We start from the raw sequence: 27051 nt of genomic DNA on the forward strand, positions 1-27051 counted from the left end.
AACTATATTCATGTCAGTGTTCAATTATGACACACTTGCACGTTTCCACATACCGGACAGGACCCACTAGTTTCTAGTGGGCCCACACCTAGCAGGTCCTAGTGTATCAACACACTCCCCTTGTGGCAATTGGATGGGTGTCTGTTCTCAGCTCCTGCCTCTTCTGCAGAGGACATAAATGGGGATTACTTTCTCCGCTAGGGCACAGTCAGTGGAAGGAGTGGCATAGCTTGGAGCAATGATCACTGCTTTTAGCACCTCTCTTTATCTGCCCCCAATCTACTTATTTTCGGGGTGGTAGAGAATGTAAGAGAGGGCAGGTGTTAGCGAGTGAAGGTGTATTTAGGGGTGGAACATGCTCAGCATTAGCATCCCCTTGTGTACTTCAGACCCACCCCATACACATCACCTCCCACACCAGCAAAACCTGTAGAAGCATCCTGTAACATTTCAAAATATAAGGGTTCTGTACTTACTGCAGCACTTTTCCCTGGAAAATTGAAGAACGCATCAGGGCCATACTTCTGAGGCATGTGTTTCAAGACCGATAACAGCTTCACTGCATGCGGAGGCTATTAAAAACAAAAATAAAATATTAATTAAAAATGTACTTTACACCAGCACTCCCAGACTTTTAATTGCCAATTGTCAGTCAACATGCCTCAGTAATTATTTCTATACTGTATAAATCTAACAGTAGCAAATGGTAACTAGGCAAATAATATAAATAAAGTAGAAGCAGTAAGATTATTTTTTATTTTCGTTAAATCAGTCTCCTCCTTTTTTTACAGTAACACAAAACAACAAAGCTAAGAAACTTAAAAATAATGCTGTGAGGCTAGCACTTCAAATGTGAAAAGCAATATTATGCACATTTTTGATGTCATCGCCGTTTCCGCCAAATATAATTGAATGAGCAGATAAGAAGGTTTGGTGATCTAACACCTTACTGCCCAGAGTCTCAAAGAGTTAATTTGTTCACCGAGAGAATCTCCTTTCCAGAACGCAAATGGGGATCTCAAAATGCTGGTGCAAAACTTTGAAGCTCATAGCCTGTCATTTACAAAAATGCACACACTCTGAAATTAGTCATCTATGCTTCTCCTAGCTTTATGACAAGAACAGCCCCTGGAGCAACAAGTATATTTATAGGTGAGCATCGAAGCATACAGAGCTCTCACTTCTAAAACTATGTAAAGTAATTTGCTGAAAGGTGCATTATGATTATTCAGTTGAAGTGCATGTATTTTATCAAGTAAAAAGGGAAAGGATAAAATGGCATGTCTACCCCAAAGGGATTCAAACTTGAGGCCTGCATATAGCACACCATTCTTTTTGATTTTTAAGGTAGAAGGCATAGAATTCACAATTGATAAGTGGTGAATGTAATAGGAATTTCCTTGCTTTATAAACACGTGTTGCTTCCATATAATTGTTACACTATGGTAATGCTTTTTAAACTTATGATCATGAGAAGTAGAATGGGATTTTATGATTCAACAAATCATCTTTATCAATTGACACATGTAATCTATGGGGCAGTGACACTAGCCCAAAAAAATCAAGTTATATGGTGCACCATGCTACTGGACATGAATGCAGGACATTTTCAAAACACACTATTCGCAAATGGGCACGCGACATTTTGACAACTGAGGGCTGCTGTTGTATTCATATTTACATGCATTTCTAGACTTCTAATATTCTGAGGTCTACGCACACACACAGTCAAGAATAGCAAAGCCACAAGATCCAGACCTTAAGCCAGTTGGCACACAGAGGAACTCAAGATTACAAAGTGCCACTGCAAACAACTGGAGCGCAGATGGAGAATGAGCCAAGCCAACAGGAACAGGAACATCTTCTAACCTGCCCTGAGACATTGTCACCAACAAATCCGGGCTATCAAACACACTGCTTTAGCAGACCACACCAACGCCCGCACCAACAGGAACAAAAAGATGTTTACCATCATAAAACATTTCACCTGATCAGCGGACGCTTCCAACACATCACCTCCTCACAACAAAAGGCAGCAAGATAACCTCTTTATACAACAATTTCGATCTTCAAGAAGACCTTTTAGATCTCACAACACATCTCCTAGTCTCATTCAACTAACCAATTTTGATCCTGTGGCCTGCCACCACAATGTCCTTAAACAATTTAAGTCTGAGCATGACCATCAAGTGCCTCACTATATTACCTAAGTTGGCTGACTGTGACGAGGAGATAGTGAGATCTGTGTGAGTCTGCAGCTGTGTACAGCGCTGTGGAAGACATCCTTAAGAAGCTGCTTTCCCGCCATTCTAACCTTGATAGGAGACCAAAGAAAGGGAGATTCTCTAAATTTATCAAGGTAGTCAGTGTTTTTTGGACAACAATGTCCAAGGAGTTACCAAAAATTATGCTCATGAGATGGGCAGGAAAAAGAAACAGGAAAGGAATGTTCCTGAACCTCCTCTGTTCACTATGCAGTAAGAGGAAGGTGTGGAGGCACAAGAGTATATGTAGTGGAGGTGGCTGTATTCATGAGGCAGCATGTCTACTTCGCAGCTTTCCAGTGTGGGGTTCACAACTGTTACATGCCTGGTGCTGGGGCTAGCTCAGGTAACTCTCTGAGTGCTGGCTGAAGACTGAGTGCTACTTTCTGTCCCTGTGATGAAAGAACAGGTTTTTGCTGCAGTGGTTTGCCTAAGGCTTCTTCGGGGCCTGGATACCAGCAGTTGGTTGGCCAGCAGCGCTCAACAAATCCAACTTACATTAAATTTCATTGATAACTGTGTGACAGAGTAAGTGGATGGAGAAGTTGGCGAAAGGCAAGGCTCTAAATTTGTTTTGTGATTCGTGTGAGACTAACTATGGTATGGTAAGTTGGACAATATATTGACAAGACGGCTTTCAAATGGCTTGCATAAAATGTCATTGTGGAATGGCCAAATCCTGAGAGGCTGTAAATTAGTACCACCAGCAAGTCTGCAGATGAGACTCGCTGAACTTGCCCATGATGGGCAGCAAGGGAAAGATTGTGAGGTTCTTACTGGTGTTCACATATGGCTCTACAAGTTGAAAGGGTTCTACATAAATGTACTGACTGAGTGCAATTTAGATTCATCTTTCTGAGAAGGTTAGAGTGCCTTCCATGGTATGTAGAGATTTGTCAAGAGAAACTCAGTGGAAGTTTCCTTTGATATATTGCATCCGTTGTCTGCTATTTCTGGTTCCAGTTTCCTAATTTGGTTTTAAAGGCTATGTATTCTAGGTGACTAGAAATAACTGTGATGTGAAAATTTACCACTCAGTCCATGATAACGTTCCTTGGTTAAATCTGCACGCAAAAGCATTTGCAATGTTGTTCTTACTGACAACGGTGTCCAGTTGAGTTCCAAATTAATGGAGGAGTTTTTAAGGAAGAGAGGGATTTGTCCCAAGATGAGTACAGAACGCCTCGGCCCGCCTCATCCTCGACATACCCCGCAGCAGCCCCATCTCCGCACACCTGAGACACCTGCATTGGCTCCCTGTCAGCAAAAGGATCACCTTCCGACTTCTCACCCACGCACACAAAGCCCTCTACGACAAGGGACCGGAATACCTCAACAGACGCCTCAGCTTCTACGTCCCCACCCGCCTCCTCCGCTCCTCTGGCCTCGCACTCGCTGCTGTCCCTCGCATCCGCCGCTCCACGGCGGGTGGGAGATCTTTCTCCTTCCTGGCGGCCAAGACCTGGAACTCCCTCCCCACCAGCCTCAGGACCACCCAGGACCACTCCGCTTTCCGGAGACTCCTAAAGACCTGGCTGTTCGAACAGCGATAACCCCCCCCCTTTTTCCCCTAGCGCCTTGAGACCCGCACGGGTGAGTAGCGCGCTTTATAAATGTTAATGATTTGATTTGATTTGATTTATCAACCACTGCCTAACGGCACGATTGAACGATTCAAACAAGCATTGACAGAATGTGTTCAGCTATCTAGGACCATGGGGAGAGATTGGAGAGGTGATTTATGCAAAAAGGAAGAAGAATACAGCCCTGCTCAACTTGCTACTAAAAGGTGTGTTACACTTTTAGCTACTCATGAAGAGGAAACCTTGTACAACATTGGTCTCTCTAGGGGTGAGGAAGAGCACAGAGAAAATGTATGAATATGTTCTAGTTTTGAGAAGTTTGGAGCAAACTGACTATCCAGGCTAAAAGAAATTGGACAGGGGTTTAAAAAAAAAAAAAGCTACTTCTGGTAAGAGTGCAAGGATTGGTGAAGTGGATTTTGTGAAGGTTCCTAAGTGCACTGTGGGAAATGCAAATTTCAGCCCTTTGCCTCACTGGTAACAAGGTTTAAGTGGCTAGTGAAGATTGTATATGCATGCACCCAGAATCTCACCCATATTTCTGTTAAAAAAATAGACTTGCCCTACTCACGATGTCTTTGCTGCTGTTTCAACATTTTATTAATACTGTTTATTTGTATAGATCCTCTTGGGGTTTCTTCTTGGCCAGGACGTAACAGACTTTTGATACAGAGGACTATCCATCTTGACTTGCCCTTCTTTGCCCCTGAAAACCCAGTAAATGGCTGATCATCCAGCCAGTGGTCTTTTGTGCGTGTGTTTTCAGGTCTAGGCGGTGGAGTCTCCCCTCCTTTTTTGAGCAATGAAGCAGTGCAAAGAAAGCAAGCAATGTGATCAATTGGCGAACATGGAACTGTGTCACGAATTTCAGAAGGAAAGCTGCCCTGGTTCTCACAACCAACTTTAAATAATGTGGTATAAGGATGGTGGGCTGCCTGCTCCTGCTATTTGTCCATTTAGCATGAAGACAGAGGAACACAAGGCTGAAATCTGATCAGAGGGCAAATACAGAGGCTCAGAATCTCCAGTTACCACAATCTCCTGACCCAGTCCAGGGCAACCAAGATGACTTGGGTCCAATCTTTCCTGGTCTTGTTCAGTACCCAAGGCAGAAGAGGGAGCAGTGGGAACATGCACAGACGTCCTATGCTGCATTCCAACTGGAATGCATCGCCTGTCAAAAGCCTTGAAGGAAATTCCAGTGCACAAAATCGTCAACACTGTACGTTCTCAGTGGTGGCAAACTGATTCAACCAGGGCTCTTTCCATTGATAGAAGATGCCTTACGCCACCTCACTGTGGAGAAACCACTCGAGGTCTGCTCAACCATTCCTGCTCCATTCACCTGCTCTGGCTTTTAGGGCCTGCTCCACTAATCTGCTCTGGCTGCTAGCTAGTTGGCGACCAAAAAACTTTCTGTTTCAGCCAATTCCAGAGACATCGAGCCTCCCGCACAAGGCCAAGGACCCTACTCTGCCGTAAATGTAAAAAGTACCACATGGCAGTGGTGCTATCCATGAGGACCTGTACCACCCGCCAGTTGATACATGGCATGCCTTGTTTTAGGGATAAATGAATCACCTGAATCTCCAGAATGATGATGTGGAGCCGGCTTTCCACAGGGAACCAAAGGTTCTGATCTCCACATCCACTTAGCCAGCAACAACACATCTTTCACCACAGTGAGCTCTGGGTGGGTCGGGCGGGAGAGAGTGGTCTGGCACAGGTCAGGTGGACATCTGTCAGCCACCACTGAAGATCCTAAGCAGTCTCCTGTGAGATCTGTATGGTATTAGGTAATCAACCTTGATGCTGGGACCACTGGAATCCTGAGGTTCCACTTAAGATCCCTCATGTGCCATCTGTCTTAAGAAGTATGGAAGGAGCAGGAGAGCAAGAAGAATTACAGCCATCCTCACTGAGTCCCAGGACTGATCCTGAAATATTAGAATAATGCCCTGGGAATCCCAGACTCACTGCAGTGGAGTGTGGTGTTAAGGTTTTTAACACCACCATTTCCTGTACTGGCCCAATAAATGAGATTCTCTGCATGTGGGTCAGGTATACTTCGGCTTATTGACTGAAAGCCCCAATTATATCAAGAGACTGTCCGGAGTAAAGAGAAAGTCCACAATTGACTGTAATGAGCAAGGCTTTACAGCCTGTCATGAGGAACATAAATCAACGTTTTTCCGACCATCAAAGATGGGCACCGACCACAGCCATCACTTTTGTGAACACCTAAGGTAAGCCGGAAGAGGAGCATTGCGAAGTCAAAGTGTTCTTGGCTCACCTTGTACTGCAGACACACCTGTGGTACTGCAGGATGGGTAGGTGGAAATGCATGCCCTGCAAGAGCAGACAGAATCTGAAAAAACATCATCAATTATAACTTGTCCTTCCACGTTAAAACATTTAGTGGATGAAGGTCTAGAATGGGCCTGAGGCCCTCATGCTTTATCTGGATGAGGAAGTAGTAGGACATCACTTGCCTATCTTAGAGTCTGGTATTTGTTCAATGGCACCTTTGAGAGCAAAATAAATTCCTCCTGCCCCAGAAGCTCCTCCGAAATTTGTTCTGGTGTGGGAGGTATAAAGGGTTGGGGGAAAAAAAGAAAGCTAGGGCGCAGCCCCTTTGAACTATCTGTAAGACCCATTTGTCTCATGTAATGGATCTCCAGCTAGGGAAGAAATGTAGGGTCCTGCACCAATCGGGCTGGCATGGGCCATAGAGAACAAAGCAAAGCGGATTTGCAGCTCTTGCAGCAGGGCAGTAGCAAGTGGAGTACTGTTGTCTCTGCTGCCCTCTACGTTGTTTGCAGAGCTGCGTCCACAGGCCCAGAATGAACTGGTCGCTGCACCAACAGTTGGGGCTGCCGCTGTTCAAAGCCCAAGCTCCTGTAGTAACCTCTGAATTTATGCAACTGATTGGAAAATGTATGACTGGCATCAACAGTTCTAAGGATCAGGCTGTGGTTCGGCTGTCTTTGAACCTATCTAGAGCAGTAAGCCTTTTCCTCACAAAGTTGGACTCATCATCGTGCTTCATCCAAAAAAATCCAGCAGATCACAATGATACGTGCCTTCTCTAAACCATTCTGGTACCAACAGGTCTGCCAATCCAAAGTGTAGTTCCTATGCTAACTCAAATCACAAAATTTGCTGTGTCCTATCCGTCATGGATTGTGCTAAAGAAGCTCTGAGATCTTATGGGATTGTCAGCAAGACCTCATTGGTCATGTTCCAAGGAGCATGTATAAATCTGACCTCCAGAAATATGGCGTTTAAGGACTTCAGGGCCAGACTCAAAGATTAAAATTATTCTCTTGCCAAATGAGTCAATCCAGATGGATTGGTGTGAAAAGATTCCAGGAGATTGGTTGGAAAAGAGTTAGAGATGATCTTTCTAGTGGAAGCCTGTACAGTAAGGACCTCAGGCCTACGGTGTTTAGTAAAATAAAATCGGAGTCCCCAGGCACAGGGCACAGGGCTACTGGTCTGCTAACTGGCGAGCATAAACCGGGTTTTTGAACTTGGAGCCATTGAAGTGCCAGTAAGGGCCTCATTAAAAGGCAACAATGGCACTAAGGTCGTAGGCTCTGGCTGAGGAAGCTTTGTGAGGACATTTGACTTTGTTAGGATGGAGTATAACTGCAATTCTAGCACCTCAGCTTCCCTCCCGACCCATCATGCAAACAACAGACTTTCCTCCATTGGTGGAACATTTGGAGAGACAAGTTCTGTTTCAAGGGATGTGTCCAAACTATTTGCATTTTGTAGATTTCGGTATAATGCATCATCAGTATAAGAAGGAGGGAGCAGAGCACCTCCCTCTTCATCATCAGTGTGCTAAGGGAACATACCTGAATTCTGCATAGTGTCAAAGTTCGAGACAAAAACAGAATGGAGCCTTTGTTGATAAATGCATCACAGTCGACAAACTGAGCTAGAATCCGGCTGAATGACAACTGGTTGCACTTTTGTAATGAATCAGGCTAGCCCAAAGTCAGTTTGGCATCTGACATCAGTTTTGGCTCTGGATTGTGTACTGGCAGCTTCAGGGTCAGCATCAGTGCTGTGGGAACCAGCATGGCTCATTGCGCTGGTGTGGAAGGCAGTACCAAAATTGGCATCAGTCTACGAACAGGTCCCCAAGGAGGACTCACTGGTAGTAGTCCACCCCTGCAGACACCCCTGCAGCTCCTTGGGGCCCAATGGTGATTTAGAGGGGGCTGGTATCACACTGAAAAGCTGCATCATGGCCTCCCTGAAGGAAGCAATTTGGGGCGTGCCCAGATCAACGGAGGAACTGGCTCAGAAACCAGGGGGGTCGCATAAATGCAATGTTCATCTTGATGCTCTTGTCTCCTTTGTAGATCTAGAGTGGCGGGATGAGTTGAGTCTCACTTTGTCTTTTTGTTTGTGTTTGGACTTCTATTTCAACTTACCTGGGGATATGAGTGGGAAGCACAGCGTCAGTGAGAGCGACTCAGGAATGCGACTGGACCAGAGATTTGGAGTGGGACTTGTGCTCCGACTGAGACCTTCTTTTGTGTTTGGTGACGTAGAAATTCACCTCTGCAACCGCTTTCTGCAGTAGCGGCACAGTTTGAAGCCTGCAGCTTTTAGAGAAGACATAGATCCCTAACACAGAGTGGAAACATTTAAGGGGGTCGTTGCACAAAAAATTAAAGCTAAGAGCGGAGCTCCGAATCCACATCAAAAGGTGTGTAAAAAAAGGAACCGACATCAGAACGCAGGGGTGGCCCTTCTATGCAGCTCTGCTCTGTCATTTCCATGAAGGGCTGGTGCACAGCCGCACACCCCCACCGCAGAAGGAAGGCACTGCTGTGCACTTTTCAGGACCCAGTCTAGTAGCTACAGAATATTCAAAAGGTGAAGAACCTGCTGTGAGAAGCATACATCAGAAAACATGTTGTAAATGCAGTACCTCTCAGTGATTATTCAATACATCTGACATATGTAAGAGGCCAGCCCTTACCAAAAACCCTAAGTGGAATAGGTGGACCCTGATATTACTTTCTAGGTCTCCAAGTCTATAGGGAGCAGACATGCATAGGTACACACAAACTTTGCACCACATCTCCTCCAAATATTCCTTTGGAGTCCACGATAAACTGTTTTTATAGGTTATGCAGTGTAGGAGATTTCAGTTTTATAATGTGTAACCCCACATTCCACAGAGTCCTGGCCAACCCACCAGGATCAATGTGGTCTGCCTCCCACTTGCTTGGGTTGTGAAGATTCCAAAACTGCACGGCTTGGACAGTTTCTCCTAAAAGGATGGGGCGTTTTCTATAGAATCTTTCCAAATTAATGTACGAATATCATTTATGTGAAGGTGGAGGATAGAAACCCATTACGTACGTTTTGTGTATCTACTGTCAAAAGACCAAGTGAATTGCACATTCCTCTTGGACAGGCTAGTTTTCGTTTTTTTTATTTAACTTTTCATAAGATAGTTCTCTTTGACATCTTAGCCGATGAACAGGTCAATGGCAAAAGCAGGCTCAGAAAGTTCCTTGTCTTGAGTGCATTAATACCTGACATACATGGTATGATTACTGTTTCTAGCCTCAAACAACACGAAAGCAGCAATTATTCCTGTTAATACTATGAATGCTAGCTGTAATCATAGGTAGCAAAACAACATATTTCTGATTCTGCTCCACTTATGCATCTATCAGTGTGGCATGGATGAGAGTGTCCACATAAGTGGACTTACTATGAAACAGTGGTCTTCATAGTACAAGTGGTGTACAAATGTGAAAGTTTGTGTGCATGCCTAAATTCTTGTGTTTGAGGGATAGAAATTGTGTGACTGTGTAGATATTTCCTGTAAGTAATCTTCTAGTGTGTGTATAACTCGTGATTTAGGAGGAGATGTTGTGTGGAGTTATATGCTTGTGTACGTTGGGGTATTTCTATTTTAATCAATTGGGTGAGGGGCCTGTAAGCGTGGTAATGCACTGTGGTAACTGGGATATGGATATGTTGTGTATTATCAAGGACCAGGCAAAGACATGCACTTTTTTGGAACTGAAAGTTTCATTATAGCAAGCTCCCAAGGAGTGCACATCATCCCCAGCTCATGATTGACAGATCAGTGCCAAATCACATCAGGCACCCTTTACTGCAGTCGGTTCACTATTTAGTACAGACAATTGCTAATACCTCATAAAGGACCACATCGCACTAAGAGGTTGAGAATAGCAATGAGCCTAATGTACACACTGCCACTTCATGAGCAGTGCCAGAGTTTTTACTTTGAATAGGTCTTATTCAGATGTTGCTGAAATCACTTATGAAGTAATAGACAAATGTGAGGACGCATGAGGAAATTCTCTAGTCCCTTAAGATTTCTCCATTACAGAATTAAAAGAGCAATATTAAAAGGAAGAACATGAAGTAGTGTTCACTGACCTCAGTACTTCTACATCCGTGCTTCCGATGGCCTGCTCAAGGAAGACAGGAAGTGTGGGGGGGTGGGTGACGAGCCCCTTCCACTTACTTCAAGCACCATATCTGAGGGCCAGAGGCTCCTACTTTCTAGCCACCAGCTTGTGGCTGTGCTTGGAGAAAGCCTGAGTGGGGTTGGGAAGTGTGCCTTAGAACACCACCATACAAGAAAAAGACTATAGGTGGTACATCCTTCTCCGTCCAAGCAGCCAAAATATGGAATTCATTACCCCCAACTATAAGAGCCACAGATAACTTTCTTGTCTTCAGAAAACTACTCAAGAGTTGGCTCTTTCCTTCATAACCACCTTTTTCAAACAACTATGAACTGCATATGCCTATGGGGATAAAGATTTTTTTCAGATTATATGTATATTTCTATTTATTTATAGTTTTTGGAAAATATGTATTGCTACTGTCATAACAATAAAATACACACACACTCTTTAAACATGTCTGAATAATTTTTTTTTCCCCATGATTCTAATTATGTATTGTATGTGCATATGTGTGTGTATTCATGTGTATGTGTGTATATATATATATATTTATATGTATGTATATGTTTTTTCTGTGCTTGGCATGTTCGTGGATCATTGCATGGCTCCTGGTTTTTGGGTTGTTATATACTAGATATCTATGAATTCCTGCTCTCATCTTATCACACTTATCTACTCATCACTCTTATGTCATGTCTCTATCAAACTATCCTCCATTCTCACTCCCAAATCCCTTCTACCACTTTCATCTCCTAAATATCTCTGCCTAAACTCTTCCCTCCACCTCCACATCTAACTCACCAAACCTCACTCTACCTCTGACCTCCCACACAACCCTACTAAATTCTCCTGCATTCATCTCACCCTGCTACTATGCTCTCCCTAACCCTTCCACATACTCTTCCCCCTCCACCCCCCTTTATTCATCCCAAGCCTTTGGGTTGAGTAAATGAAGGATATACTCCCAATTAACACTTCTGGATTTCTTTCCTCCTCCACCCCTCCATTACTCCAGTCAATCTAACTAACAAACTCTCATATCCGCGGCTCAAATTAACTCATAATAATACTAAAACTGTACTCATTATTAAACAATACTAATCCATCACTAATTCTTGTTGGGTTCCGGAGTAGCGTGCTACTCATCGAAAAGCGCTTCGACGCCTCATCAGGGGTAGTAAGCGCTATATAAATACGATTACAATAAAATACGATTACAATGCCCCTTCGAACTCGGCTACAGACTTGACAATCAGCACATGGGCTTGGGTAGGGAAGGAGCCAGGACTCAGAAAGCACTGCTGCCAGTCCCTTCCCTGACCTTGATCAATGGTATGTATCTGACGAGTCTGGTCCTAGGCAATGCCAATATGCAGCTGATATCACACTAACAACAACAGCTTATCAAATAAGGCCGCCTTGTAGGAAGTTTCTCAAAGCCTGATCGGCTGCTTTGAAAGAGCACAGACACTAAAAATTACCATCTCCTACCCGCTACCCAAATCACAAAAAAGGAGTTTGTCCTGCATCAGGGTGAAAAACAACCCACAACAAAATTCAAAGCAGCACATTTCTATGTATGTAGAAATAAGCTGATGGGGACTCAGAGCCATCATCAGTGTTTCAAATGATTCAAAACATTCCACTTCGTGGGGAAAGTCCGTTGTGACGTGCCTCAAGTCAACTATCTTCTGGGGTATAGGAATTAGTCTAGGGATTTTGGTGTAGCTCACGCTCGGTGGAATTATATAGTGATAAATGCGTTGTTTTCATTGAATTCACCCAGAGTGTTAATGTTTAATTTGTCTTTTTAGTTGGGAATATGCTTTTTGCTCCGACATCATATTGAATAGTGAGTGTGATAACAGTGATATGTCAGGGACGTATAACAGAGTAAATTGAACTTTTTGTACGAGTCTTTCCCAAGCCTTCACAGTACAATGGACTGTAATAATTTTGAAATCTGATCAGGGCTGTTAGGACCACATAGCGGACTTCAATGGAACCAGATTTGCATCCTTTTCCACTGTACGATGGACGGAGTATTTTGGTGGGTGAAACCAATGAAGCACAAAATTTGCCTGAACGCTTACATAATAGAATTCCATATCGGAGATGATAAAACCTCCCCTATGATACGCCAAGGTCATAGTTTCCCAAGCAATTCTGGCTTACCTACCTGTCCAAGTCAACTGGATGAGTAGAGAGTTCAGAACTTTTGCGTAGTGGAATGGGAATGACAGTGTTTAACCATTTGCTGCTCCCCAACCATTTCATATGAAGTGGACATTAACTGTATAACTTTGTAGGGGCAAGAAACATTTCCAGTACGAATAGTGCATTCAGTGAAACATGAAAGATTCTACACAACATTATTTTGAGATAACTGGGACTCAACAAAAAGTGTTTTGATCGAATGAGAAGTGAAGAGGCTTGAAGTAAAGGGATTGGGAGACCCTGAGGTCCAATAGCAGTTGACTCAAACAATCTGAATACACTATTACTACACATGTTGCGACCACTTAACTACAAAGAATATTTTGCATGACAGGACAGTGGAAGTGACAGCGCAGGATGCTTCTTAGTGTGCGCAATAAAGTACGAAATGGCAAGCACTTCTACAGCAGCAATAAGGTGGATGGAAGGCACTGTATTTACACTCTTAGCTGAACTTTACACTAGTGTTTTCAATCCGGCAGTTATATGCCACCAAGGTCCCCGGCTCAGTGGTTAAACTTAGGCAGTATGAAAAGTTGACCGGTACACATGGAAAAAATTCCAATCACATGGAATTGTCCTTTTTCTTGTGAAGCACCATTCTCATGCACAGGTGATTCTTCCTTCTAGCATTTAGTGATTTGAGGGTTTGCAAGGATGAATGCCTATAATGGAATATCCAGACCACTTCAAAGCTAATTAAGTGTCAGAAAGCCACAAGCTGTGTAGAATGAATGCAACTAACTTAAATGACACTATCATGGATGAATACTAAGTCGACTATTAGGGGTCCCTTCGAGTAATGTTTCACTTGGGAGACTTATCAAGTAGCGATTTCAAGGAAAGAAACAGCCATTCTTAAGACCAAGTTACAGCCTAGTGTGGAGAAGCTGAAAAACATGAAATTAAACTGAAAGAGAAGGAAGACAATTTGCCTAGGAAGCACCAGCTCATTCAGTAATTTGAACTGGCTGAGGGGGGCTTATATGGGGGCACTAAAACATGAATCTATTAAAAACATATAACTATCAGTTCAGTTCACAATCTAAAGTGTATGAGATTTGGGAACAATGCTGGTAGACGTCAACTTTGTATAAATAGAAGGGGTTAAAATATTAGATACATCCTCATCGTACTAGACAGCATGGGGGATACAGGAGAGGGTAAGTCACCCAAACAAACACCAGAGGTAACAAACAGGCTCTTCACCTCCAGAAGTGTCTATCGGGCAGGGGCAAAACATTCATAGACACTGATCTCAGATTTTTACCATCAAAGACACTTAATTGCTACAAGATGTATAGCTTGGGCACAGCAGTTGCAAAGACAGCAAAACTGAACACTAAATCCTTAAAGGCAGATAAAGGGGTGAGGATGCTGGCAGAAAGCTTAAGGACGTGATAACAGTCTTTCTACTGGAGGAGAAGCCAACCAAACAAGGACTCTTTACAATTTAGACACATGCTAGGGATTTATATAGGTAAAGAAACTGGAATCCCTTAGGGTTTCACTTGTGTGAAGCCAAAACATATTTATTTAGGGAATGCAGGTTGCTCATTATATTGCCTGGTAAATCGCTGCTAGTGCTCAGACGAAAATGGAAATAAGACCTAGGATTCCATATAAGCAAGTGTGAATGAAGGGCTTAGCTGGCGACAATGAAGTCCGCAATTAGCATTATGTTGTTGTTATACATGAAAGACCCACATGACAGCTAATACACATGCATAACATTTTAAAATGGGAGAACAGACTCACCACAGAAGAGGAAAATTCCATAGGAAGAGTTTCTACAAACTGTTATTCTGGGCTCGAGTTAAAGGACAAAATAACAGCTTGGCATGAGGTGCGTACCTCTTCCACTCATGTTGGGCCTCGAGACCAACAAACTGAAGATTTTTCTTGCACTAGGTCTAATGGTGGGTAAGGAGAGATTGCACATGAAAGCAGAAAAAAATGTTTCCACACATTACAAAGGGTTGACTCTCACAGAAGAACTGTTGCATACATATGCAGAAATTGGACTATGTAACACGGACAGTACCACACATCTAAAAAGCTCTTGGAATCAGAGCTTTCATTTAATAGGCAGGATAGGGAAGAGGCTGAAATGACTTAAGAACTGATTCACCACAAATCTCCAGCCATAAACATACTGTACATAACATTTACCAGAGTAGTAAGATCCAATGATGATCATCTTACAATTGCTAGGATGGAAGGGTGGAAGCTATAACTCACCAATGTAAAACAGTTATGTTCGAATTCACAAACATGAATAGAAATTGGTTGCAAACCAACTTTCAATTCTGTGTAGACCTATTTTACCTATGTACTAAACAACAAAGAAACCAACTGACCATATGTAATTGAAAGGTGAGTTTCTGGTAGGTATTCCCCTGGTTTCTCAGAATGTTGCACCATTCTGAAATCAAAAGGAAAGTGTCCACACAGAGGTAACAACAAGAGTAAAACACTTATGAATGTTCAACTGGAGCCCCAGTTTCTTCCTGCTGACCACAGAACTGGCCGGTTGAGACTAATTGTAATTTGTAGCATAGAATGATGGAGGTTCATTAGAGACATTTTAGATAGGTGACTTTATTGAGGTTGTATGTTTTCCCTGCTCCTTCAAAAAGGGTGGTTGGCCTATCTCACTTTCTTCTCCACTTTTGTTAACCACCTTTTGCCTTGTTCCACCTTTCATTCCACTACCTTCACATTCCTGATTACAAAACATTTGATAAAGGTTGTGAATCCTTTGAGAACACAGTATGGTACACAATGGTGCATGCCTTTTTTTAATTGGAGGTCTCTACAGCAGAGTAGTCCATAGAATAAACACTTCATGGGTGTATAAACTAAACAGCAGGGCTACAAACTTATATTTCACTGAAAACACCTACATTATCAATTAAACACTTATAAAGCATACATCAAGGCTGACTCGGCACAGAAAGCAGATAACTGGTAAGGTAATTAGAAAAAGGAGCATACAGCCATGATTTGTGAAGGTAACTATCTACAGAGAAGTAGAAGTGGGCTGCTTCTAGATCAAAATTGGTAGGTTGCCACAGCAGGGCAGTTGATAAAATGAGCAACGATCACTAGCTCATTCGAAAACAGCGTCCCTTATTTATGACAATTATCTGCTAGGCCTGTGGAAATATGCTGCAGTCCAAAACAGCCAGCCTCCACATCAACAGTACTATGCAAAGTTAAATAAATCTGGTCACTCCTGCCAGGTTGACAGGGGGATAAATCTGGGCAATTCTGTATTACTAATTTTGTCTTAAAAAATGTATTTTGCACAGGTTTTCTCAATATTAATGATTCAAACTATTACAGAGAACATAGTACAAACTTTTAACAAATAGGGCCTTGCTAGACAAAATGTATTTCTGTAGAAGAAAACCAGTGTGAAATAGTAAATGGCTATATGCTGCCACCACCATGCTCATCACCTATTAAACCAAAATAAAGTTTCCCAACAATTAAATAATTACAACTATGAGTTATTATGTAGAAAAGCTTGTAAAATGGTATCTATTCCCCTTCTGATACAGCAGGGTCTAAGGAATGGTCCAATCTTTCTCCAGATGAGGAGACCCAATGTCAGATCTGTGGCTTGAATAAACTAGTATTTTAGGATATTGCGCAACCCAAGCCAAGTCAAACCAGTAATGTCATTCAGCACTATTGCAGGTACCATAGCATTTGTTATAGAAAACGCATGTACAGCAACAAGACATCATGGCGCTAAAACAAAGCGCAATGCTAGCTTTACCTAGCAGAACAGGTAGGATTTTTATGCTTTCCTGAAAGAGACAACTAGAAATGGTATTGATCTCTATAGGTAAATTGCTCAACAGTGTAGAACAAATCAGGAGAGGGACCTCACACCGGGTTTAGCTTTCCTGATATAGGATACTAAAAAAAATAATCAAACTGCCACCTAAACGTGGAGCTTTCAAAGAATTGTAGCAGCTAAACATTGAGGCCAGAGAAGATTTTATAGACTACCTTCTACCAAATGAGCAATAAGTTCAAAGAAATTGAATGTCTGAGATACATGATAATTTCTCTTTAATCCGTAGACCAAAGGTACTACAAAATTTGGAATTATTTGAAGATATAATAAAGAAGATTTAAGGAAGCCAAGAAAAAGATGACAAAAAATTTAGAAGATATGAATTAAAGTATCTTTTTTAATCTTTTCAAATGGAAACCACCGGAGGAAGTTCCCCCATTTATAGGAGGTTCTAAGAAAAAGGATGAATCTAATAAAGACCCTTGAGACTTTACTTTGGAAGTTGATATGGAGGACTTTCCATGGAGCTAGGCCAAAAACTGTTCTGCCATCTCTCCCATGTATTGCTTACTAATAACATTTCAGTTTTCTGTCCATTCAATAGTAATAACATTGTATGACATTCAGATTCGTACAGTAGAAGGGCAGTTTATTACCTTTTCTGAGTTTTCCAACCATCTGTATGTTACAACGTAAAATATCACAACACAGCCAAAAGACCATATAAACTGAAGAAGAGGTCTTATATAGATATTAAATGAGATAGGTGACAAAGCGGTTCTCTGGTGTCCACCACATACAACTTATTGCTCATCAGAGAGGAATGGTAACAATGATACAGACTGCAGCTGGTTACAAAAAAGATGAAAAAATGGGCTAGTAAAGATCTTTTCCTTCCACCGTCTTTCAACCTGCCCAGCAAGATGCTATATTCCAAAAGCTGTCAATAAGTAGAGCAGCAACATGGCTAATGCCTCTCCCTGGTCCACAGTTGCCTTAATTGGTCCAGATTTAGCACCAGAGGTATTTCTGTACCTCTGCTGAGATGAAAACCAATATGTCAGAAGCTGACGTAGCAAGATTCTTCTAAACATGAGGCCAATTATTTAGCTACTATGAACTCATCTTGGCCAGCGCCAGGGGTGCAATAAAATGCTAGTCATAATGGACTCACGGCCGAGGTGTTTTTTTTGTGTTTTTTTTAAGCAGATGTTTTGCTACATTTCTTTTCTATCCCTCTGGTAACGGATCAGAGGAAATTGAAAGTTTACAATTGTGGTAAAAGGAGGAATTAATGGCAGGGCACTGATTTGCAGGAAGGAAACTGTGTAAGTATTGTCTGGCGAGCCTAATTTCAACTGCTTTAGGGCTGAAGCATGTATCTTTTTAGAAAAGTAGACCAAATGGTTGTATGTTCTGCATTGACAATTGGCAGCATGAACTGCTTTTGATCAGAAGATGCAATTGAAACCCTAAAAAGATCTTCCTGATTCAGGTTGTAAAAAACATTTGCAAGCCTTTTGCAAAACTCCTGTGAAGGCTGAAGCCTTTGAGAGTTACTTTGAGGAGATGTGAAAATGTTAAGGTCAAGAAAAGATTTCTAGTAGAATTGCTGAAGCATGAAGCAGTATTGCACAGGTATGACAAAATATATCCACTTTGTATATTTTTGCTACTATTTAGTGAAGCTTTAGAGCAAATAAAACAAACAGAAAATGAACAGCTCAGCTCCCAAGAGTAGCAGAAGCATTATACAGTAATTTAGGGTATAACAGTAATATGCACTTCAGGACGCAATTAAAATGTCAAAATACCTATTGTGATTAATGTTCCTGCTAGGGAGAGAGATGGGAGTTTTGTCTAGTGGCAGCTTTGACTCACCATAAAGTAGCATAGAGGGTTAAATATGCCTGCTGCAAAGAACAAAACCATAGTTTATGTGGATAGCTGAGTGGATTAGTAAATCCAGCCTTTAAAACCGTTTTTAAAACAAATGAATGTATGTGAAAGGGAGGCTATGAAGAGATGAGGGACACATTTGCCGGGTGGTAGTGAGGGAATCCGAGGAGGTGGTCATGGGTTGAAGGGGTGCCAAAAAAGACTGTTGCACAGGGCACCACCAGCGCTAAAGCCAGCACTGACTGTCCACCTGTATGGCAGTGTGGGGGGAGATGGAGCAAGGGGTGGAACCAGTGAAAAGTGTAGCTGGGGGGCGTGGCCAACCGTCATGGCCATGTGGATGTAATCCACAGCTGCTCCACTTACACCACAACAAACTTCAATTAAAGTCATCTTTACTGCCCACTAATGGATCCTGACTAACTGAATCCTGGGCCAGCCCGATATGTCGTCATTGACCCATCGCGAGAAGGAACCACTGCTGCGGCCCTGAGGACGGCACAACAGCATGACTGCCGCAGAGCCATTCCGGAGACTTCAGGCCAGAAGGACATACAGAGACGAACGATAACAGGAGAAACAAATCCCGACAACTCTGAGGAGAGCTTTGGCCAGATTTGCGGCGGCTGGGACCAGCGCACTGCGGCAGGAATGGGCCTGGGCGCACATGCCTGACCCTGACATGGCAGCAACCACGAAGCGCACAAGGAAAGTTATGGAGGCAGCAGAGCTGGGCCAGGGTCTGTGCTCCGCCCCGCAGTGAGGTGAGCAGTGGATTGAGTGCCCCCATTCATGGGACTGCACCGAGGGCCCCGACTGAAGAAACCACGCACTTCCTGTGCTAGGACTTAGGGTATGAAAGGGGAAGGGCCTGGCCGGGGAGACTGCGCTGCATGACACCGGGCCCCAAGGCCTTGGAGACTGCTCCTGCTAGTCCCACGGGCCTGTAACATCAGACACTGCCTATACCTATAACACTGACCTTGAGTACCAATGGCCTGTAAACACTACGTTAACACCCTAAACAGCTAAACACCTCATGAGAGAAATCTGCTTCTGTCCCCCACTGCGGGTTATAGTCTGGAATCAAGCTGTACAACAGTCGGCTCATGTGCTCCCCTGCACCCTGAAGCTTTTGGGGGCCACAAGTGCGGTAGTAGAGAATGGGAATAATTGCTAACGGAACGGAGCCTTCTAGCTGGTGGTGACCAGGAGGACCAGGATACCTTCACCCGCTCCACAGGCCAACAACAGCACACCACACAAGAAGAGGCCTACCCTACCGAGGAGCCCCTCCATTTTTCAAGTGAACCTACAGGGAGCCTTGCCCATCTTCCATCATCAGGGAGCCAAGCTAGTCACTGGGAGACAATTCATGGTTAATAGATTCTATGCCACACAACAAGGGCCAGTCTAACAGAGTCACCAGCTACTTTACTCAGGCAACGGAGACCAGCCGGGATACTGTGGGGAGAGAAATGGCTTTGACAAAGGAGGTCCTCATGGCCTCACTCAGCGACTTTAAAAAAGAGCTCAGGGAAGAACTACAGACAGACGTGACCTCCTCAATGGACACCCTGGGGAAGGACATCAACGCCTGGCTATCCTCCCTTCAAGCCGATGTGGACTATGTGGGGGCTAGAGGTCTGGACCTTAAAGCAAAGTGCCTAGACCAACGGCAGGTCCCGCTAGAAGAAGACACAGATCATATGCACTCTCAACTACAGGTGGCACTCCTCAAGTGTGAATACTTGTAAAATCACTCCAGACGCGATAACATCCACATAAGGGGGCTGGAGAAAGAAGCATCTGGGCCCCAATTTGGAGTCATTTGTGGTGGGCCTATTTTCAAGCATCTTGGACAAGGACCACTCTGAGGTGCAAACAGAGCAGGTCCACAGGGTGGGAACACAGAAGACAAGAGAGGGTACTCGCGCTAGAGACATCTTAGCCAAGCTTCACTCCTTCAAGACCAAGGAGAAGATCCTCATGGAGGCCATCAAGCGTGATCCAGTTTCATTTCAAAGACCTTCCTGTTCTCTGTTTCAGGACATAGCCCCGGCTACCCTGGCAAGGAGAGTGCAACTTAAACCAGTCACATGTGAAAAACAGATAGCCATATCCATTGGGAATATCCTTAGAACTCCACAACATGTTGCACCACTTCACCGATTTGGAGGGGGCAGCAGCACTGCTAGGTCTGGATACCTCTGTCCCATAGGAAGAGAATTGGGCATGGGGAGAGCCTCCTTTGGGCCAGGCCCGAGCAAAGGAAGGAAGACAAATGGCAACAGCAGTGAAGAGGAAAGTGCTCGGGCAAACGAATAAACAATGACAATCCCCCTTGTTGCTTTGCTGCAGACTCTACCGGTGGGAGGCTGGAGGTGCAAATCTCACAGACCTTGATTTGAATGAGGGGAATCTGCCCTGTTGATGCATAGGAAGGGGGGGAGGTGGCTGTGAGAAGATCAGAGATGCCTATTCGCTTCTATTCCCATTATGACAAACTGGACTACATAGAGCAGTATCTACCTTTGTAAATTTGTGGCGGTCACCATAGGTACCTGGAATCTTAATGGCCTTAACTCCCGCACACAAACGGTGCAAAGTATGAAAATATATCTTAAATCGAAGATTTGAGAAAGTGACCCTGCAGGAAACCCACCTAAAACGCACAGAGGAACACTGGTTAAAACACAAGTCCTATTCTCTGATCTATAGGTCATCTGCCAGTACTAAACACAATGGAGTGGCCCTATTACTTTACTTCTCTCATAAGTTTCAAATGAACACTGTTAAAACCGACAGGGAAGGGAGGATGATGATGGTCAAAGGCCTCCTACATAGTCTTAAGTGTACAATAGCCACAATCTATGCCCCAAACTCAAATCAAACAGATTTCCTCCTCTCCTTTTTTAGGCAGCTCGGGGGCTTTGCAGAAGGAGAGATAAGATTTTATTTTAATCTCATTTGGGACCCAAACTTCATCAGTACTCAGCCCCAAAGATCACACACAGGCATCTTCTCCCAGCCCATTAAACAAGAATTAACACACCTTGGGCTCTTAGATACATGGCGTCCATTCCAGCCCACTACTGAAGATTTTTTCTCAAGTCGCACAGAACCTACTCCTGACTTGTCTTTGTAAGCCAAACATTACAACATGCCATTAGGACCGCTAATATCCACCCCATAACGTTTTCCGATCATGCTATGGTGGCAGTTATATTGGACTGGCTAGGTCCGAAACCCTCCTCCTCAGATGTTATTTTCCAAATTCCCTGACATGCGATGACCTCCTCAGAGGCGAGCTTAGGACAACCATTAGGGATTACTTCCAAACAAACAACCCCCAAGGCACTACTTCTGCCACAACCTGGGATGCTTTCAAACCAGTGATAAGGAGGAAGTGTGTATCACTTATGACTACCCTCATGAGACCAACAACCTTGGCACTGGAGGAGGAACTTCTCAAAGTCAAAAGAGCTCACAAGGACTCCCCCACCCTTGTTCTTCAGCGAGTAATGACTGTACTGAGGGGTAAAATCGCATCTATATACGTCAACAGAGCAGAACTCATCCTCTTGCGCCTCAGAGAGACAGCAGGAAAAAGACAATACAAATCTAATTCAGGAATCAAATGGGGATCTGACCTCCACAGAAGATGGGAAGGCGGGGACTTACCAAACATTTTATAAAACCTTATTCACTAAAGACCCAGTGAACACCGACAAGCAACTTGAATATTTGGCTGACACTAGGCTCCCTAAAATCCTGCCAGGTCAAAGAGAACTCCTGGATGACCCCATTCGGACAGATGAGGTCCAGGAAGTAACTGACTCCCTCAAACTACACAAATCCCTAGGACTGGACGAGCTTACAGCCCAGTTTCATAAATCCTTCAGCTCCAACCTGACTCCCCACCTGACAAACCTCTTTAACTCCTTTGCAGAGATGTGAGCTGTAACCAGATCCATGGGGGAAGCCCTCATAAGGGTCATCCCGAAACAAAGGAAAGACCCTAGTAAATGTCCGTCATACAGGCCAATCGCACTGTTAAATCTTGATGCAAAGCTGTACACTAAAATACTAGGAAATTGGCTGGAAGACATCATGCCAGATCTAATCCACCCAGACAAGTAGGGTTTTATTAAAGGGAGGCAGACACATGATAACCTCTGGCAAGTAGTCAGTTTAATAGAAAAGGAGACCAAGAAAAGGATACCCACTGTACTAGTGGTATTGGACGCTGAGAAGGCGTTTGGACGGGAGGACTGATCCTTCCTCTTTCACACACTGCAACAATTTAGTTTTGGGGTTAAATTAATTACACATTTTCAAGCTAATTATGCCCATCTTCGTACATGAGTCATCATTATTGGGGCAGTCTCTGACTACTTCTCGCTGGAATGTGGCACACGACAGGGGTGCTGCCTTGCCCCACCTCCTATTTGCCTTAAGTGTTGAACCCTTGGCAGCTAGAATATGGGCTTCTCCCCTAATAGAAGGAATCCCCTTCGGGTTGGTCAACCATAAACCTTCCTGATTAGCAGATGATGTCCTCCTTACTTTAACCTCATCTCAAACTTCGCTGAAGCCCCAGCAGACAGACCTGCAGGAGTTCAAACCGGTGGCAGGGTTTAAGGCTACTCTTACTAAATCCTTCCTACTTAACCTGATGGTTACTTCTGGGGAGATAGAGAGACTAGCTTCTAATACACCCTTTCGCCTGGACAGAAGGGAGATCACATACCCAGGCATTCAAGTCGGTGGAGAACCCGTACAAAGCTAACTATCCCCCCACTGCTACGGCACCTGCAACAAGATCTTAAAAAAATGGGCCCCACTCTACCTCACCTGGCTAGGTCATATCAATGCTATAAAAATGACAATTCTGCCACAAATTTTATATCTCTTTCAAGGACTCAGGTAGAGGTCGAGGGACATTTCTTCACCTCCCTACCCTCCATGCTTACCACCTTCATCTGGCATTAGCACTGAGCTGACTCTCTTAAAATGGAATGAGGCTTGGCACTACCTAATTTCTGTTACTATTATAAGGCGCTACAACTCCACAGTAATCACAGAGTGGACTTTGAGGAAGTAAGATAAACATTGGCTCTACATGGATAGGTCGATCGTGGGAAGAACGATCTGGGTCATTGTTTAGAAATCTAAAGCTAATCACCCACCTAACGCCTCAATTGCCACCGGTAGGCATGGTTTGAAAACCTTTCCATCCCAATATGCCCCTATTCACTTTAACAAAGTTTTCCCACCTGCAACAGACCCGGGGCCCTTTGATCTGTGGCGGGAAGGAGGGTGTCTTACCACTTCCGATCTGTTCCATGACTGGGACACACGCACATTCGACATCTGCCACCGGGATGTCAATCTATCTATTACAGAACTATACCATTACACCGAACTTAAGCACTGGGCAACACATCCCGTGATCCGACTAGCAGCCACACAAGACTTGCTCCCAATAGGGAAATTTGTGTGCAAACAGGGAGGCTATGGGTGAATTATCTTGTTCCTACATTCTCTCCTGGCCTCCTCGACTGAGGTCCCTACACTGAGACACACAACATTCTGGGACCAGAACTTGGGGAAATCTATCAACGTGGAGCAATGGCAAAAGTTATGTAGGGACATCCCGAGGTTTAATCGATCGCTGGGCCTCAGAGAAGCTCACTATAAAGCTCTTTATGACTGGTACCTGCACACCACTAAGCTCCACAAAATATTCCAGAAACATCTGACAATGCTGGAGGGTATGTGGTCTGCTGGGTGATTTTAGACACATATGGTGGGATTGCCCCACAATTCGACTCTATTGGAATGAGATAACAGCTCAGATGATAAACATCCAGGGGTACCCCCCTACCTCAAATGCTTTTCTTTACCTTGCTGGGGTTGCGTGACCCTTCCCTGAAATACCAAACAGTTGCTGATAGATTCACCGTGTGGCTCTGTTTGGGAGCAGCCAAGGTGGCCCTGGCAGCTGCATGGAAGAAGCCGATGGCCCTCTCCATGTCACGGTGGCATGCTTGCCTCTGGCAGGGTCTTACCAGGGAATGTTTGACTGGAAAACTGACTGATTCTAACAAAGACTTTGACTGTACATGGGGCCCCTGGGGAGATACATGTCCAACTATTGTCGATACGGATATATGTAACCACGACATCCAACGCTGATTACTATTATAGCAATGCTCACTGAAAGTAGTTGTTGAGATGTCATGTTGTACTGCTTACTGTATGTGCCCAAGAAACTAATCAAGACAGTTTTAGAAGGAAAAAAAAACGCAGTGGGCTTGTGCACAGTAGTAATACAGGTCTACCTCAGGAGCACTCAAACCTCCAAGGGCAGAGGCAGAACGTTCCAGGCCAGCCGTGGCTTTCAACCAGTCCATGCAAATTTGGTCAAAAGGTAGTGGATTAGGCAAAAGAAGGCCCTGGCGAGCAAGATAGGGTGACTGGTAAAAAAGTAGAGAAACTTAGACAGTGCCACTATTTTGCATTGTCCAGTCTTCCAGGCAGGGATAGTGGCTCTGCCATAATTTTCATACTAGGGTTGGGACAGGTCTCTGCTGACCTACATCCATAGGTGCTGAATCGCTCTGTCTGGCCATTCCAGTGGGTACTCCACAGCAGACCTTGTTGTGGTGCCAGTGGGGACAGGGGGGGGGGGGGCTGAATCACTGAGTTAGACCAGCTAATCATGATTCCAGTGAGGGCACCAAATAGTATAAACTCACGCAGTATAGGTGCCAAGTTCTGGACGGGATCGTCACATATATGGTGACGTCGCCCATATACATAGAGACTATAAGCCTGTGAACCATGTAATTTAGACCCTGGTTAAAATGAGGTTGTCTCAAGCATGCAGAAAGTGGTTTCATGGCAATTGCATATAAAACTAGTGAGAGAGGGCATCCCTGCTGAGTGCCTCTGTTAATCATTACAGGGACAGAGACTATGCCTGTGATCTGAAAACTGGTAGAGGGCTAGTTGAGTTGCAAGCACGCACACCAGGATTTTGTTGTCTGCGTTTATCAAGGAAAATGGCCAGTAGGAGTTTCTGGTTTTAATATTGTTACTATTAAGGTCTCTCATACCAATGGAGGCAGATGGCCAGTTCCTCTGGTGTACTCATACAATGCCAATAAATGCAGGAAGAGTTCCTCTGCATATTACTTGTAAAATTGAGCTGCCAGTCCTTCTAGCCCGGGGGCCTTATTGCCAGGCAAACTGTTCCATTTTGTATAATTTAGATTTAAATGTTACTTCATAAAAACAAACAAGTATGTATGCTTCACCATTAGTTTTCAAAGAATGTTGCTTGCATGAAAACTACAGCTATCGTTTTTGTTTGTAGAAAGAACGATCACAACAACACAGTCTTCAATAAATTGCCCATATAATTATTTGGATTTTTATAAAGGTCCCAGATATTAAAGCATGAGTTTAATTTTTACCACTAGGTAGGCTGAGCTTACAAAAACAAAGTTAATTACCCAGTGTCCTTTTTCTCCTTGAAGTTTGCCAAAGAACAGCTTGAGCTCTCGAACCGTCAAACTGTAGCCTGCAAGGACTCCCAGCATATCAACCAATAGATCTGGAGACAATAAACAGAATGATTATTAATAGGCTATACAGCTTTGTAGCAGAACAGAAATATTAACGTTTACACCTCATTTCATCAGACCGTGGTTTTCGCTACACAAAATGTGCCAAAAAAGTGGATTACTAATTTGGAAAGAGGGAACGCTTTACCAACTTAATAAACCCACCCTTGTTAAGTCTCAACATAGGCCTAAGTGAAACTCTGCTCAACCCTGGTAACTATGACATAAGCAACATGCAATTCCTCAAAGAAATGTGTGTGAAGTTCAAATAGTATCACCAATGTTAAAAGTCAATAAAACAACACAATAACACTTCCAAAACAATTTAGAAAAAAAGAGAAAATATGATAAGCAAAAGAACATAAAAACTAAGAAAATCAGATAAAAGGAACATGAGATACGATTTTAAAGTAAAGTACCAATGTAAAATACCAGTTTGCACTTCACTGAGACTTACGTTTGATTTCAGGTCGACCGTGATGGAGCTGAGGATGCCTTAGTTAGAGTTCTTACCTTGTCAATTTACCATTCTTTTTGGAGGTAAAAGTCTTCCAACGGGGTAAAGTCCAATGTTGAAGCCAGCAAAGGTCCCTTGAAGTCTCATACATAGTCACTGAGCTATCACTGAAAGCATTTCTTTTGCCAGTGGGATAAAAGCTGGATTTCTTAATTGTTGAGCTGGATAGATCGGCCCGCATTGCCCTTGTTCAAGATTTTACCTTTCGACTTCGTGATTCTGTTGGTTCTCAAAATCCACCAGCAGGGCAATGCCCAGAGCTGGAAGTTGAGCAGGGCTCCATGTGGCAAAATGCCTTTAACTAAAAGGTACAGCTGAACCAGTTTCAGCAATGCAAAATATTCCAAGTGGGATGACCCTGGTTTTCTTGACCACTGAGGATGCTTGCTCCCTGGCAAGTCTCATTCTCTTGTCTCAGTCTTCTGGAAGTGGAAAACATGACTAAGTATGACTTTTCTCCAACTAAGTTCCTTTTGGTCACTCCGCAGGTCCTAGGCACAGGGTTTCTCTCTAGCCAGAAATTTTGCAGGGTCTCATTTGCAGTGGTCACCTGGGACTTGACGGAGTCATGGGTGTGTGACATCCTCACCCTTGATGTTCTCGGAGAGCTATGACCGACCCCCCAGATTGGACTGCTTGTTGCTGTC

General features: G+C 43.7%; 1 protein-coding gene across 3 annotated transcripts in view; it reads right to left on the minus strand.

Annotated features, from left to right (window-relative positions):
- LRBA (LPS responsive beige-like anchor protein) overlaps positions 1-27051 on the minus strand; it is a 1864610-nt gene that overhangs the window by 1653758 nt on the left and 183801 nt on the right. For all 3 annotated transcript variants that reach the window (XM_069242641.1, XM_069242642.1, XM_069242640.1), the window contains exons 4-5: positions 25777-25877; positions 477-572 (exon numbers count right to left, since the gene is read on the minus strand). In XM_069242641.1, coding sequence (XP_069098742.1) covers positions 477-572; positions 25777-25877 — 197 coding nt within the window. The remainder of the gene's footprint in view (positions 1-476; positions 573-25776; positions 25878-27051) is intronic.

This window comes from Pleurodeles waltl, chromosome 1_2, assembly GCF_031143425.1.
Source record: "Pleurodeles waltl isolate 20211129_DDA chromosome 1_2, aPleWal1.hap1.20221129, whole genome shotgun sequence".
Lineage (NCBI taxonomy): Eukaryota > Metazoa > Chordata > Amphibia > Caudata > Salamandridae > Pleurodeles > Pleurodeles waltl.